We start from the raw sequence: 12,397 nt of genomic DNA, 5'->3' as shown, positions 1-12,397 counted from the left end.
TGTGATAATTGTTTGTGACCATTCTGTCTCATTTATGGTAATTAGCTTTAACCTGGTTGTGTAATACTGTATTAATAGTGGCAAATCCATTTGATTTAGTTGAATTTATTTATCTATTCATTAATCTTTTCATTACTGAGTGGTTAAACTGCTGCTTAACTTATTCAACCACAACTTGTATGAGTTCAAGCCTTTGTCCCATTGGGCTTGCCACATTTGCATTGTTTACCTCAATCAATACGTGGTTGGCAGGTGGGCTGGGGGTTTAACTTCTACCTCGTTCCTACTTCATGCTTGAATGGTAAGTTAAAGTTTATAAAAAGTGGCAAACTTTTTTTTAATCTTTTATTCTCACTGAATTTAATTTAAATGTGTGAATTTGCAAGAATAATTGATTAAAAAAAACTCAGAGAAAACTCTCTAGAAACAAAGAAAAGGAAGTAAATCTCCACTTCAGTTACTCATTATCATAATTATCTTTTATTATTATTATTTTTTATTTATTTATTTATTTATTTATTTTTTACTTGTTTCAGTCATTGCGTTGCAGCCATGCTGGAACATTGCTTTGAAAGGTTTTAGTCAAACAAATCTGTCCCTGTATTTATTTATTTATTTTTTTTTTAAAGAGATTTGTAATTATGTTGATCTCTATCACTGAACTGCTAACTAACATGAGTCAAGCAGTGATTGGGGACAAACACACACTCACACACACATATACATTTATTTATGTATTTATTTACTTGTGTGTGTGTGATGGGCTTCCATACAGTTTCTGTCTTACCAAATTCACTCACAAGACACTGGTTGATCTGAGGCTATAGCAGACACCTGCTCAAGGTGCTTCACAATGGAACTGAACCCAAAACCATGTGCTTTCAAAGCAAGCTTCTTAATCACGTGGATGCCTGTGCCTAATGGGAAACATTTTCAGCTGAGCATGTCAAAATTTTATTTCTTTAGCAATCTTGTTATTGGTGTATCATTTATTTACTACATATATTTGTGTTTTCTGGAAGAACCTATAAATAAGATTTTTATTATGTGATAGTGAAGGGAGATTTTTTTTTTCTTTTCAAAGTCTATTGTGTGTCACATAAAAACTCATGGTTGGTGTGTCACTGCTGACACATGTCATAGATTCACCATCACTGCTTTATCATTTTAAAAAGAAAAAGGTGAACATCATATTGCATAATATAGTTTTAGTTACAGTATGTCTAAAAACAAAGATGGCATAGTTTTGATTTGAAACATTTTGATAATATAGCATTTAAACTGGTTAGTCGCTTCCCTGGCACTTGTGCCAGTGGCACGTGAAAAGACATTCGAGCGAGATTGTTGCCAGTGCCGATGGACTGGCTCCTGTGCAGGTGGCACATAAAATACACCATTTCGAGCGTGGCCATCGCCAGTACCACTTGACTGGCCCTCGTGCTGGTGGCACGTAAAACACCCTCTACACTCTCGGAGTCATTGGCGTTAGGAAGGGCATCCAGCTGCAGAAACTCTGCCAAATCAGATTGGAGCCTGGTGTCACCTCCTGGTCCACCAGTCCTCAGTCAAATCATCCAACCCGTGCTAGCATGGAAAGCGGACGTTAAACGACAATGATGATGATGATGATGACATCCAGCCCAAATATTCTACTTATTTTATGCTCAACCTGGTCTGATCAACCTCTCGCACTAACCTTACAATGTCATTCTAAAAAGAAATTGTCACATCATCAAGATCTTGAAGCTACATGATAATGCATGGTCAATTCAAAACAATGTAAATAAATAAGCATTGCATTTAACTGAGTAATCTGAATGCTACTTTAAAAAAATGGAGGTGGATGTATTATATATTGAAGGGGCCTAACATGCTGAATTGCTAACACAAAACATGATTATTATTAAAGGTGGCAAAGAAACCAACACACCAGGCAAAATGCTTAACAGCATTTCTTCCATCTTTGTATTCTGAGGTCTACTTTGCCTTTCATCCTTTCAGGGTCAATAAAATAAGTTCCAGTTGAACTCTGGGGTCAATATAACTTCAGAGTCAATTTACCCCTGAAATTACTGGCCTTCTGTCAAAATTTTAAACTATTTTTAAAAACAGCAAGCTGGTGGAATTGTTAGCATGCCATGCTTAGCTACATTTCATACATCCTTACATTCTGAGTTCAAATTCCGCCAAGGTCAACTTTACCTTTCATCTTTTCGGGGTCAATAAATTAAGTACCAGTGAGGTCAGTGTAATCAATTTAGTCCCTTCCCAAAAAATTTCAGGCTTTGTGCCTAAAGTAGAAAGGATTATTATTATTATTATTATTATTATTATTATTATTATTATTATTAGTCTATATCAATATTTTATGTTTATTTTTATGCAGTTTTGTGCATGTTTTCCATTATTGTTTAAATCCCCAAAACATCAAAGGGAATCTAATAATGGGACTCATAGTTTGGACAGTTCCACATCACTTTGATGTGGTCAAATCCCATAGAAACTTGATCAAGGCAATTCTACCCTTTCCAAATAGACTGGCAGTCCTTTTAAAAATGTTATGCTGGTTTCATCTTCATAATTGCATTAATGGAATATTTGCCTTTCTTTGCTTCTGCAACTTTTGCAAATAGATTCTTTAGAAATATTTGTAGAGACCCAGAGACAATTGATTAATGTGAAACATTCCCTTTATTTACCATATTTAATGGCATATAACAGGGTTTTTTTGTTTTTTGTTTTTTGCTTTTAATTATCTCTAAAAGAAAGTCATTCCAGGTCCCTGTATTCAAAGTTAATGCACTAAAAACTGTTTTTCCTGAATACACGCTGCTGAAATTGGGGTGCATCTGATATGCATGTGTATCTTTCATGCTGTCAAATATGGTAACTTTGTTCCCATTAACTAGTTAATTAAATATAGTGTTGGAAATTAATGTGTGTTTTAGTTTTAAACTTACAAATGTTGAACAAAACTGATGGTACAATTTCTCAATTTCAAATTACTATATTTGATGGCATTTAAGATGTAATTTTTACCAAAAAAAATTTCTCAAAAAATCACCCTGGGTTCTATATGCAAAGTTAAATATGCACTGCTGAATTTTGGGTGCATCTAATATGTCCATGCATCTTTTATGCCATAAAATACTATAAGTTTTATCCATGTTTATTGTGATCTGCCACATGAACTTGACACTTTTGTTTTTTTGTTTTTTGTTTTTTACATTTTACATTTTAAGTTAGTTGTACTCACAGAACATTCCAAGTGAATTTAAACCCATAATTCATTGATATAAAAATCCATGCTAAGTGTCTGAATTTGTTCATCAGATTCTCTTGCTTTTCTGTTTGCTAATCTTACAATTATTTTCTTTGTTTTCAGCTCAGCTTTCGCTCTCTATCTGCTGCTGACATTGCTTAAGGTATGAAGTCGGTTTCCTGATTGGCTGTTGTTTGTTGATTTAGAGGAGAACCCCATGAATGTCTGTCACCTAATCCACTGTGGCACTAACTAACAACTATCACTGTGGCTGCGGTTGTTCCCACAACTACAACCACTGACACAGCAGCGGGGGAAGCAAAGGACAGAATGATTGATGTTAGTGGTCGTCAGCTGCAATCATTGTACCCATCAAGCCGAACTGTTGGACGGGGTGGTTATCAGTCGCAGGAGCGTCTGACCCCAGTCACTTCAGTAGCTGCCACTTCATCAACAGCAGTGGCTATGATTGGGTGTGCTCAGAGCCTTGGACGGGAGACAGCACCCTCCAAAGCACTCAACTTCCCCTACCAGCATGTGCAGCAAAGTTTGCAGAAGGATTTGGATGAGTCTCGGCTGCAGAATCCACTGTTAAGTCAGCTGCCATGGCAACAAGGTGATGTTTCAGGGCATGGCACTTTCCAGTCCCCTTTGCATTGTAGTAAACAGCAAGAGGCCCAGATATGTGATCAGTTGTCTTCATCCCGGTGCCCAGCTCAATTAGACAGAGTGACATCATCTGAAGTATCCTCTTCAGCTGTTGACAATGCTTGTTCAGCTGTATCATCTAACCCTGCATCCCATCAGTTATATAGTGACCTGAAGGTTAGCTGTCCTTCCTCAGTGTCACAGTTACTACCCTTTCTGACTGCAACTTCTGTGTCACCAACATCCTCGTCATTGTTGATTTTCTCCTCTTCCTCCTCCTCCTCCTCACAGCAGCAACAGCAAGTGCATCGTAAGCACTCTAGTCCAAATCACCACCAGAGTGGCAATAGTCATGGTCTACAACTTCAACCCCACCACAGGCAACAGCTGCCCCAACAGAAGCTTGCTGCCCACAAAAAGAACCTATCTTTTCTTTCACAGCCCTACCATTTCCAGCCAAGCCCTACATCTACTTCCTCAGTTCCTGTGACTGAAGATTCCAGTTGCAGTGGAATGCTGTCTAGCTGTACTTCTAATAATAGCATGAGTAGTATTAATAGTAGTACTTGTGGTAGTGGTGATGGCAATGGTGTTGATGTTAGTAGCCATGGGTTGTCCGACTCTTGTGGTAATACTGGGCATACTGTAGCTTACATCACTGATAAATTATGGAATCAAATGGTGCTGGATAGTGGCAGCCCACAACAAAGATCTCAGAGAGAACATCAAAAGGTAAGGCATATTTCATCTTTGATTATCATTTATGAGCAGAGTTTACATAGTAGCAACTGTATTAAATTGAATCTACATTCTATCGTGTAGGTTGTTGGATCATATTCTTACCATGGCCATCACTCAGAATTGAGGATGACATGGTAGCATGTGCTATGTTCTCATTAGCTGTTTTAGGTGCCTATGTAGTTACAAACAGACTTAGACATCCTCTCAGCTCTCTCACCTTGGACCCAGTGGAACATCCAGGATGCGATGGGTAGAAGAAGAGATGGCTTCACCAGCATTTAGTGCATGTGGGTTCAAAAGGATGAAAGGATAAGTTGATCTCCATTGGATTTGAAGTCACAGTACAGAGAACCAGGAAAATATCTTAATGCATTTTATTTGACACTCAAACAATTGTGCCAATCAATCACTTTATTGATCACATATCCCACTGCTAATGCTATTTTGCGTCATTTTGGTATGGAATTGATCTGTAGATGGACAATTGTCTGTCCAATAGCACAGTTAAGTAACCACAATATTTCAACAAAATCAAAATACATTATTTACATTTGATGGATATTTGTCCTCATCTTGTTGGTTGTTAACACAACGTTTTGGCTAATATACCCTCTAACCTTCATCAGGAGTCTTGGGGAAATTTTGAACCTGGGTTCTCATTCCTAAGGTATTTTTCAATGTTATTATTATTATTATTGTTATTGTTCAGATCACTGCTTGGAATCGAACTCAGAATCTTGGGGTTAGTAGCCCACACTCTTAACCACTATGCCATATGCCCATGGGCAATTATAGAGTGAATTTTAGGGCTTATACATCTAATATTTTTCTATTCTTCCTTAATACTGGTTCCCATATGCTGCTCATATCTGCACTCGGTCTGCTTAGGAGGTTGTTGTGACCTAGCATATGTGCTGCTTGTTCTCTGTCTATTATTTTAACTTCATCCCACAGGGGGAGGTGGTCTCCATTTTTCCATACATGATCAGCTATACCTGATTTATCAATATCTCCTCGTGTCACAGCTTTGCAATGTTTGTCTACACTTACTTTGAGGGGGCGGTATGTTTCTTATTTTTTTATTGCCCACAAGGGCAATAGAGGGGACAGACAAATGGGTTAAGTTGATTACATCAACCCCAGTGCGTAACTGGTACTTAATTTATTGACCCCGAAAGGATGAAAGCAAAATCGACCTCGGTGGAATTTGAGCTCAGAACGTAAAGACAGACAAAATACCGCTAAGCATTTCGCCCGGCGTGCTAACATTTCTGCCAGCTAATGTTTCACCTTTGTATAACCTACCACAGCTGCATGGGATGGAGTACATGCAGTCTTTGGTCATATTCTCTTCTATTGGAGGTTTTACTCGAAGGAGATATTTGCGAAGTGTTGTATTACTCTTGAATACTGTCCTGATGTTATATGGGCCGCATATCTTTTGTATCTTTTCGGAGAGGCCTTTCACATAGGGTAGACAGGCTATGGACAGTTTATTGGCCTCATCATCTCTCTTCTTCATAATTGGAGTGGATAGTATACTTTTGGGATTGTTGTTGCTTAACTGATCGTTATTGAGCTTGATCATTTCTTCGTGGTGTGTATCACAATTGCTACTTATATTCTTTGCACAATGTTTTAAGCACTGAGCAATCCCTCTCTTTACAGTATATGGATGGTAGGAATTGAAGTTGAGGTATCGTCCTGTAAAGATCGGCTTGTGATATACAGATGTCCTGAATCCATACTTGGTGCGTGTTATTAATACGTCCAGGAATGCCAGAAAACAATAAATAATAATAATAACATCAAAAAATACCTTAGGAATGAGAACCCAAGTTCGAAATTTCTCCAAGACACCTGATGAAGGCTGGAGGGTATATCAGCCAAAACGTGTTAACAACAAACAAGATGAGGACAAATATCTGTCAAATGTAAATAATGTACATAATTCCTCATCTCTTAAATATAGAACTGTAAAATCAAAATATTTCTCTGTATTCTGCTTTTATTGAATATACAAGAACTATTATGTTTATTCTGATATTTTCTATTTACAGTATACTCTTTAACCCTTTAGCATTTAAACCAGCATATCCAGCCAAAATATTCCACCTGTTCTATATTCAAACCAGCCACATTTGGCCTCTCACACCTTCCCTACAGTGTCATTTTAAAATAAACAATCACATCAAAATCTCAAAGCTACAAAGATGATACATGATTAATTTAAAAGAATGTGAATGAATAAGCATTACATTTGATAAAACAGTCTGAATGTTAAAGGATTAAATTAAACTTTATTTCGTTGATTGTTGGTTTTTAAGGAAAGAGCTAAAGTGCCGCCACTGAAACACGAGGGAATAAAAGCTGTCTAATTGGTCCTAATGGCAGAGGTACAATGTAACAACAAAACCACAATATAGTCTTTGAAGGTTGGAATAGGTGTGTACTGCTCTACTCTGAGCAGCAGTGTGCAGCTTTTCAACAGTACTTCACTTGATTGTTCAGCATTTATGATAGGTTTGAGACAGTAGTGAATTTTTTGCTTAAGTTTGCTTTCCAACCACATGGTTTCAGGTTCAGTCCCACTGTGTGGTGCCTTTTGCAAATGTCTTCTGTTATAGCCCCTGGGCAACAAACTTTTGTGTGTGGACTTGGTTGATGGAAACTGAAAGAAACTTGTTGTTGTTGTTGTGTGTGTGTGTTACTATCTCATTACCTTGACATTGCATCATAGTTGTCAACAAGTGTCACTGACATACAAATGGTGTCCTTCATTTCCAGTCTTCCAGAAAAAGTAGTCTGGTCATAGGGAAATATTTACCTTACTTGGAAACAGGTGAGGGTTAGGGTTAGGAAGGACATCTGGCCAAAGAAAATCTACCTCAACAAATTCCATCCAACTCATATACGCATGGAAACATGGATGTTAAAACGATGATGATCATGATGACCAACACCAATACAGTTTTGTTGCATCAATTTTATCTTTTATTTTTTACTTGTTTCAGTCATTTGACTGTGGCCATGCTGGGGCATCGCCTTGAAGAATTCTTAGTGAAATGAATCAATCCCAGTACCTATTTTATTAAAGCCTGGTACTTATTCTGCCGGTTTCTTTCACCAAACTACCAGGTTACAAGGTCATAAATACACCAACACTAGCTGTCAAGCGATGGTGGGAGATATGCACAGATATATATATATATATCTTTTATCTTTTACTTGTTTCAGTCATTAGGCTGCAGCTGTGCTGGGGTCATATATATATATATATATATATATATATATATATATTTGTATGTATATGACGGACTTCTTTCAGTTTCTGTCTACCAAATCCACTCACAAGGCTTTGGTTGGCCCGAGGCTATAGTAGAACACACTTGCCCAAGATCCACGTATTGGGACTGAACCCAGAACCATGTGATTGGGAAGCAAGCTTCTCACCACACAGCCACACCTGTAGACAATTTTAATTTTCTGTCTTCCCCATTATATTTTTTCTTTTTATTTCAGTCCTCCATGTTGTCTTCAGCAGATATGGGAAAGAGTTACTCTTCACCATCAAAACCTTCAGCCTCTGTCACTAATACAGGTAAGACAAGATCTCTTAACTTTAAACAAAAAGGAAGGAGGTTAGCTACTTGAGATATCTTTTATCTTTTACTTGTTTCAGTCAGTGAACTGTAGCCATGTTGGTGCACCACCTTGAAGAGTTTAGTCAAACAAATTGACCCCAGGAAAAAACACACTTTCACACACACACACACACACACACACACACACACACACATGTATATATATATGTACATACACACAATGGGCTTCTACACAGTTTTCGTTTATCAAATTCACTCATGAGGTGTTGGTTGGCCTGAGGTTATTGTAGAAGACATTTCCCAAGGTACCCTGTAGCAGAACTGAACCTGAAACCATGTTGTTGCAAAATGAGCTTCTTAACCACACAACCACTCCTGTACCTCTATATACAGTATTTGTTTTCTGGTATATGTGTCTTATGTGCATTTCCTTGTTTTAAGATGGTAGGGTGAGATTTGAGAAATACCTAACTTGGGTGTTAACCATAATCATCTCAGGTGAAGACCTAGTGTTCTACCCATTGTTGTAGACCTGTTGGCAAATAAAAAAAAATTTCTACAACTACTAGGCGCAGATATGGCTGTAAGGTTAAAATGCTTATTTCCTAAACACATGGTTTAGGTATCAGTCCCACCATGTGGCACCTTGAACAAGTCTCTTCTACTACAGCCCTGGGTCAACCAAAACCTTGTGAGTGGATCTGGTATATGGAAACTGAAAGAAGCCCTGTGTGTGTGTATGTATTTTTGTGTCTCCTTGTCTTGACATTTTGTGATAGTTATAAATGAATATCACTATCATACAAGCAGTATCATTTATTTCCAATATTAAGTGAAAACATGTCTGGTCATGGAGAAATATTACCTTGCTTGGAAAGAGGAAGGACTTCTTGCTGTATAAAACCTACCTCAATAAACTTTGTCTGATCCATACAAGCATGGAAAAGTGGACACAAGAACAATGATCATGACTTCTTGGTAATGTGGGAGGTAATTTGGCAGAAATGATAGGACGCCATGTTGACTGATTTATAATGTTTAGTTTCAGTGATCTAGATTTTGAGCTCAAATCTTGCTACTCTTCACTTTGCCTTTTATCTCTTGAGAAATGGTTAGATAAAATAAACACTCATGTTATTAAAGTCAATTTCACTGAGTCTTCTTTAAAAATCGGCTTTATTCTTAATATGAAGCAATTGTTTACTGCTAGTAATACTCTTTTTTTTAATTTGTTTTCAGAACCAGATCCCTGGAAAATCAAGACCTGTCATTCAGAATGCACTGGCCTTAATGCAACTCTGCAAAGTATGCTGTCTCTGAAATTAGGTGATAATCTAGAGAAGAAGAAAGTTTACCAAACTTTGCCTCCAAGTGGTGCCTGCACAAGACAAAGCTCTTGTCTGTCTGCACCTATCCTTTCTCATTCTGCTAGCTCATCCCATATATCTGAAGGCCTTCGGACTCGTGGTTATGGAAGCAGCTTATCTAGTGATTGTTCTGTGAGTAACAGCACAGACATTCCATTAACTACTGGCGACGTGGGTAGTGATAATGACACCATCAAGGACACATCTCCTGGCACTCCTCCATACCCACCAAAGAAGAAGCACTGCCGTTCCTTATCGATTCCATCAGAGAGTGGCAGCCAGAAACCATACATCTCAGCTCCAATAAACAGCTCCAACTATTTTGTAGCATTAGAACTGAGTCCAAGGAATTCAGGGTCACTGCTGAAACCTGTTGCCTTTAACCCTGTAACTGAGGACAGCTGGAGCCAATATCAACAGAGTTTTATATCAGCAGAAGGAGAATCAGTGTCGGAAGTTTCAGGAATTTCATCATCCACATCATTTTCATCACTCACAAACCATCCTGCTGTTTTCTCGGGTGCTGTCCATTGGCCAACAACTGCAGACCCATCTTCAATTTCTCCTAAAACACAACAGACTTTTACTGCAGTTTTGGATCCTATTTCGTGCTCCACTCAACTCAACAAATCCGTCACATTACTGCACACTCCACCAGAGTCTCCAGTACCCCGCCCTGCCTCTGTTTCGATTGTTGGTTATCGCGACGATGACGATGTCGAGAATAGGGCCTTTAAACCAGTATCGGACATGCAGACTGGACATGGTTACAATAACTCTGGTTTTTCTTCACCATCATCGTGCTCTTCCCCTTCTTCTTTTCCCCTCCAACCACGACCTCATCCCACCACAGTAACAAGCCAGGCCACTGGTTCTTCTTGCTTCCTCACTATGCCTCTTCCCAAGGCTTATGCATCCTCTCCTTTTGCTACTCCTGTTGCTGCTGCTACTTCATCGTCCCCATCATCATCACCAGTGAAACTGGCCACAACCAGTTGCAGCCTGCCACCACACACACCATTTTGGTCCTTTCAGAAACACCGGAGCCTGTCACTTGAAGACCAGTGCTCCATCAGTAACTCTACATCTCCTTCATCATTTTCACCATCCTCATCCATCCTCTCTTCACCCTCACACCCTCCTCATCATCCTCACCATTATCCGTCTCATACCCACTACCCTCACTCACGACAGCAACAGGTCCTTCCACTGCCTCATCCACCTCCCCCACAGATAATACCCACCCAACGTCTAATGCCACCCCAGCAGCAGCAACAGCAGCAGCTCGGAAAGACAGTCTCTGCCAGTGGGTCAACGCCAAGTGTACCAGCAGCATGCAAAACGTCTGTGTCAAACCCTTCTTCCCCCCGCCGTCAACGTATTCCGCGGTGCCGCTCACAGCCATGTGTCCTGCATGACCGTAAAGCTGGAGTGAAACGTCGCCGGGACTATGACAGGCCAACCCTGGATTTTCACAAGATGACACAGGTCAGTTTTAAAATCTTTTTTGTTGTTAGTGTTGTTTAACGATGCATGTGTGGCATGCATGCACACACAAACACACACTTTTTTATTTACTTTCTCCTCCTTTCTCTCCATACATAAACTCATGCTGATCCTCACTTTTGCACACATACACACGTTCCCTCTTTCTCGCTCACTCTGTCTCTCTCCCTCTCTCTCTCTCTTTCTCAGTTAATGTTTTCTAAATATATGCTGTGATTGCATATGTGCTGTTATTGAAGACACTGTTGGCCTGATCTTATCACAGACTGTTTCCTATGTCCCTGTTTGTGAAGTCAGTGCAGGTTTGCCATGAAGTGCCAAAGTTGCTTGTGAATGACATTTGAGTAATATAGGTGAAGAAGGAATGAGGAGTTGTGTCTGTGTAGGAGTGGGCGTTGTTGGAAGTGATGGCATGTAGGGCATTGATGTATTATACCTTCCTTTTTAGGTAGGTATAATCGTGCTACTCCTGCCCTTGGGTAGAGTCTTCCATTCATATTAACTTACTTCCTAGTTCTTCTCTCTATTATTATTATTATTATTGTTGTTGTTGTTGTTGTTGTTGTTGTTGTTGTTGTTGTTGTTGTTGTTATTAGCAGCAGCATCTAAAGTAGATGTCTAAAGTGTTTCATATAAACACTTCAGAATGTTGTGTTAATGTGAAACTGAAAATGTTTTACTAATGTTATGCAATAAGAGGATCAAAAGCCTGTGATATCCCAGAGTACAATGCAAAGTATCACTACAAATTGAGAGATTGTTGGAAAGTGCGTGTAGACTGATAGTGGCACACTTTCCCTCACTGATGCCAAATAGAGAGAGGCTTGGAAATGTTATAACAAGAAATTGTCGAATGTAGAGAACACATGGGAGTGAGCAGGATTATTCCAAGTAGACCCAACAGAGAGACTACGAACTGAAGTTGACAGCTATACAGTCAGAAGTGTTAGCAACATGCTCGTTAAAAAATTTGGTGTGCAAGTGGGTTTCCTTTGTTCTCAGTTTTCTCATATTTATTATGGTTCCCAGACAAATTTAAATCTGTGGGAATTCCTGTAAGCTGATGTTTTAATTCTCAAAGCTGAATCTGTACAAAATTTAAGGAAGAAATTCCAAGAGTTTTATCAGAACTTGGAACCAAGAAATCTTAATGAAACCTAACAAGGATAAAAGTTTTAGTTAGCAAGAAAGAAGATGGGACTTGTTAGATATTAAGGAAGTGACCTTACACAATATGCAGAAAGGTATACATCATATTATTATCTAAC

The 12,397-nt window shown here is 38.8% G+C and overlaps 1 protein-coding gene across 5 annotated transcripts in view; it reads left to right on the top strand.

Annotated features, from left to right (window-relative positions):
- LOC106874067 (uncharacterized) overlaps positions 1-12,397 on the top strand; it is a 64,049-nt gene that overhangs the window by 44,229 nt on the left and 7,423 nt on the right. For all 5 annotated transcript variants that reach the window (XM_014921646.3, XM_014921645.3, XM_089362662.1 and 2 more), the window contains 3 exons: positions 3,386-4,642; positions 8,174-8,252; positions 9,496-11,111. In XM_014921646.3, coding sequence (XP_014777132.1) covers positions 3,593-4,642; positions 8,174-8,252; positions 9,496-11,111 — 2,745 coding nt within the window. In that variant the 5' untranslated portion in view covers positions 3,386-3,592. The remainder of the gene's footprint in view (positions 1-3,385; positions 4,643-8,173; positions 8,253-9,495; positions 11,112-12,397) is intronic.

This window comes from Octopus bimaculoides, chromosome 14 (assembly GCF_046866305.1).
Source record: "Octopus bimaculoides isolate indiv1 chromosome 14, ASM4686630v1, whole genome shotgun sequence".
NCBI lineage: Eukaryota > Metazoa > Mollusca > Cephalopoda > Octopoda > Octopodidae > Octopus > Octopus bimaculoides.
The sequence above is the reverse complement of the archived record's forward strand: the minus strand, read 5'-3'. Positions and strand labels throughout refer to the sequence as shown.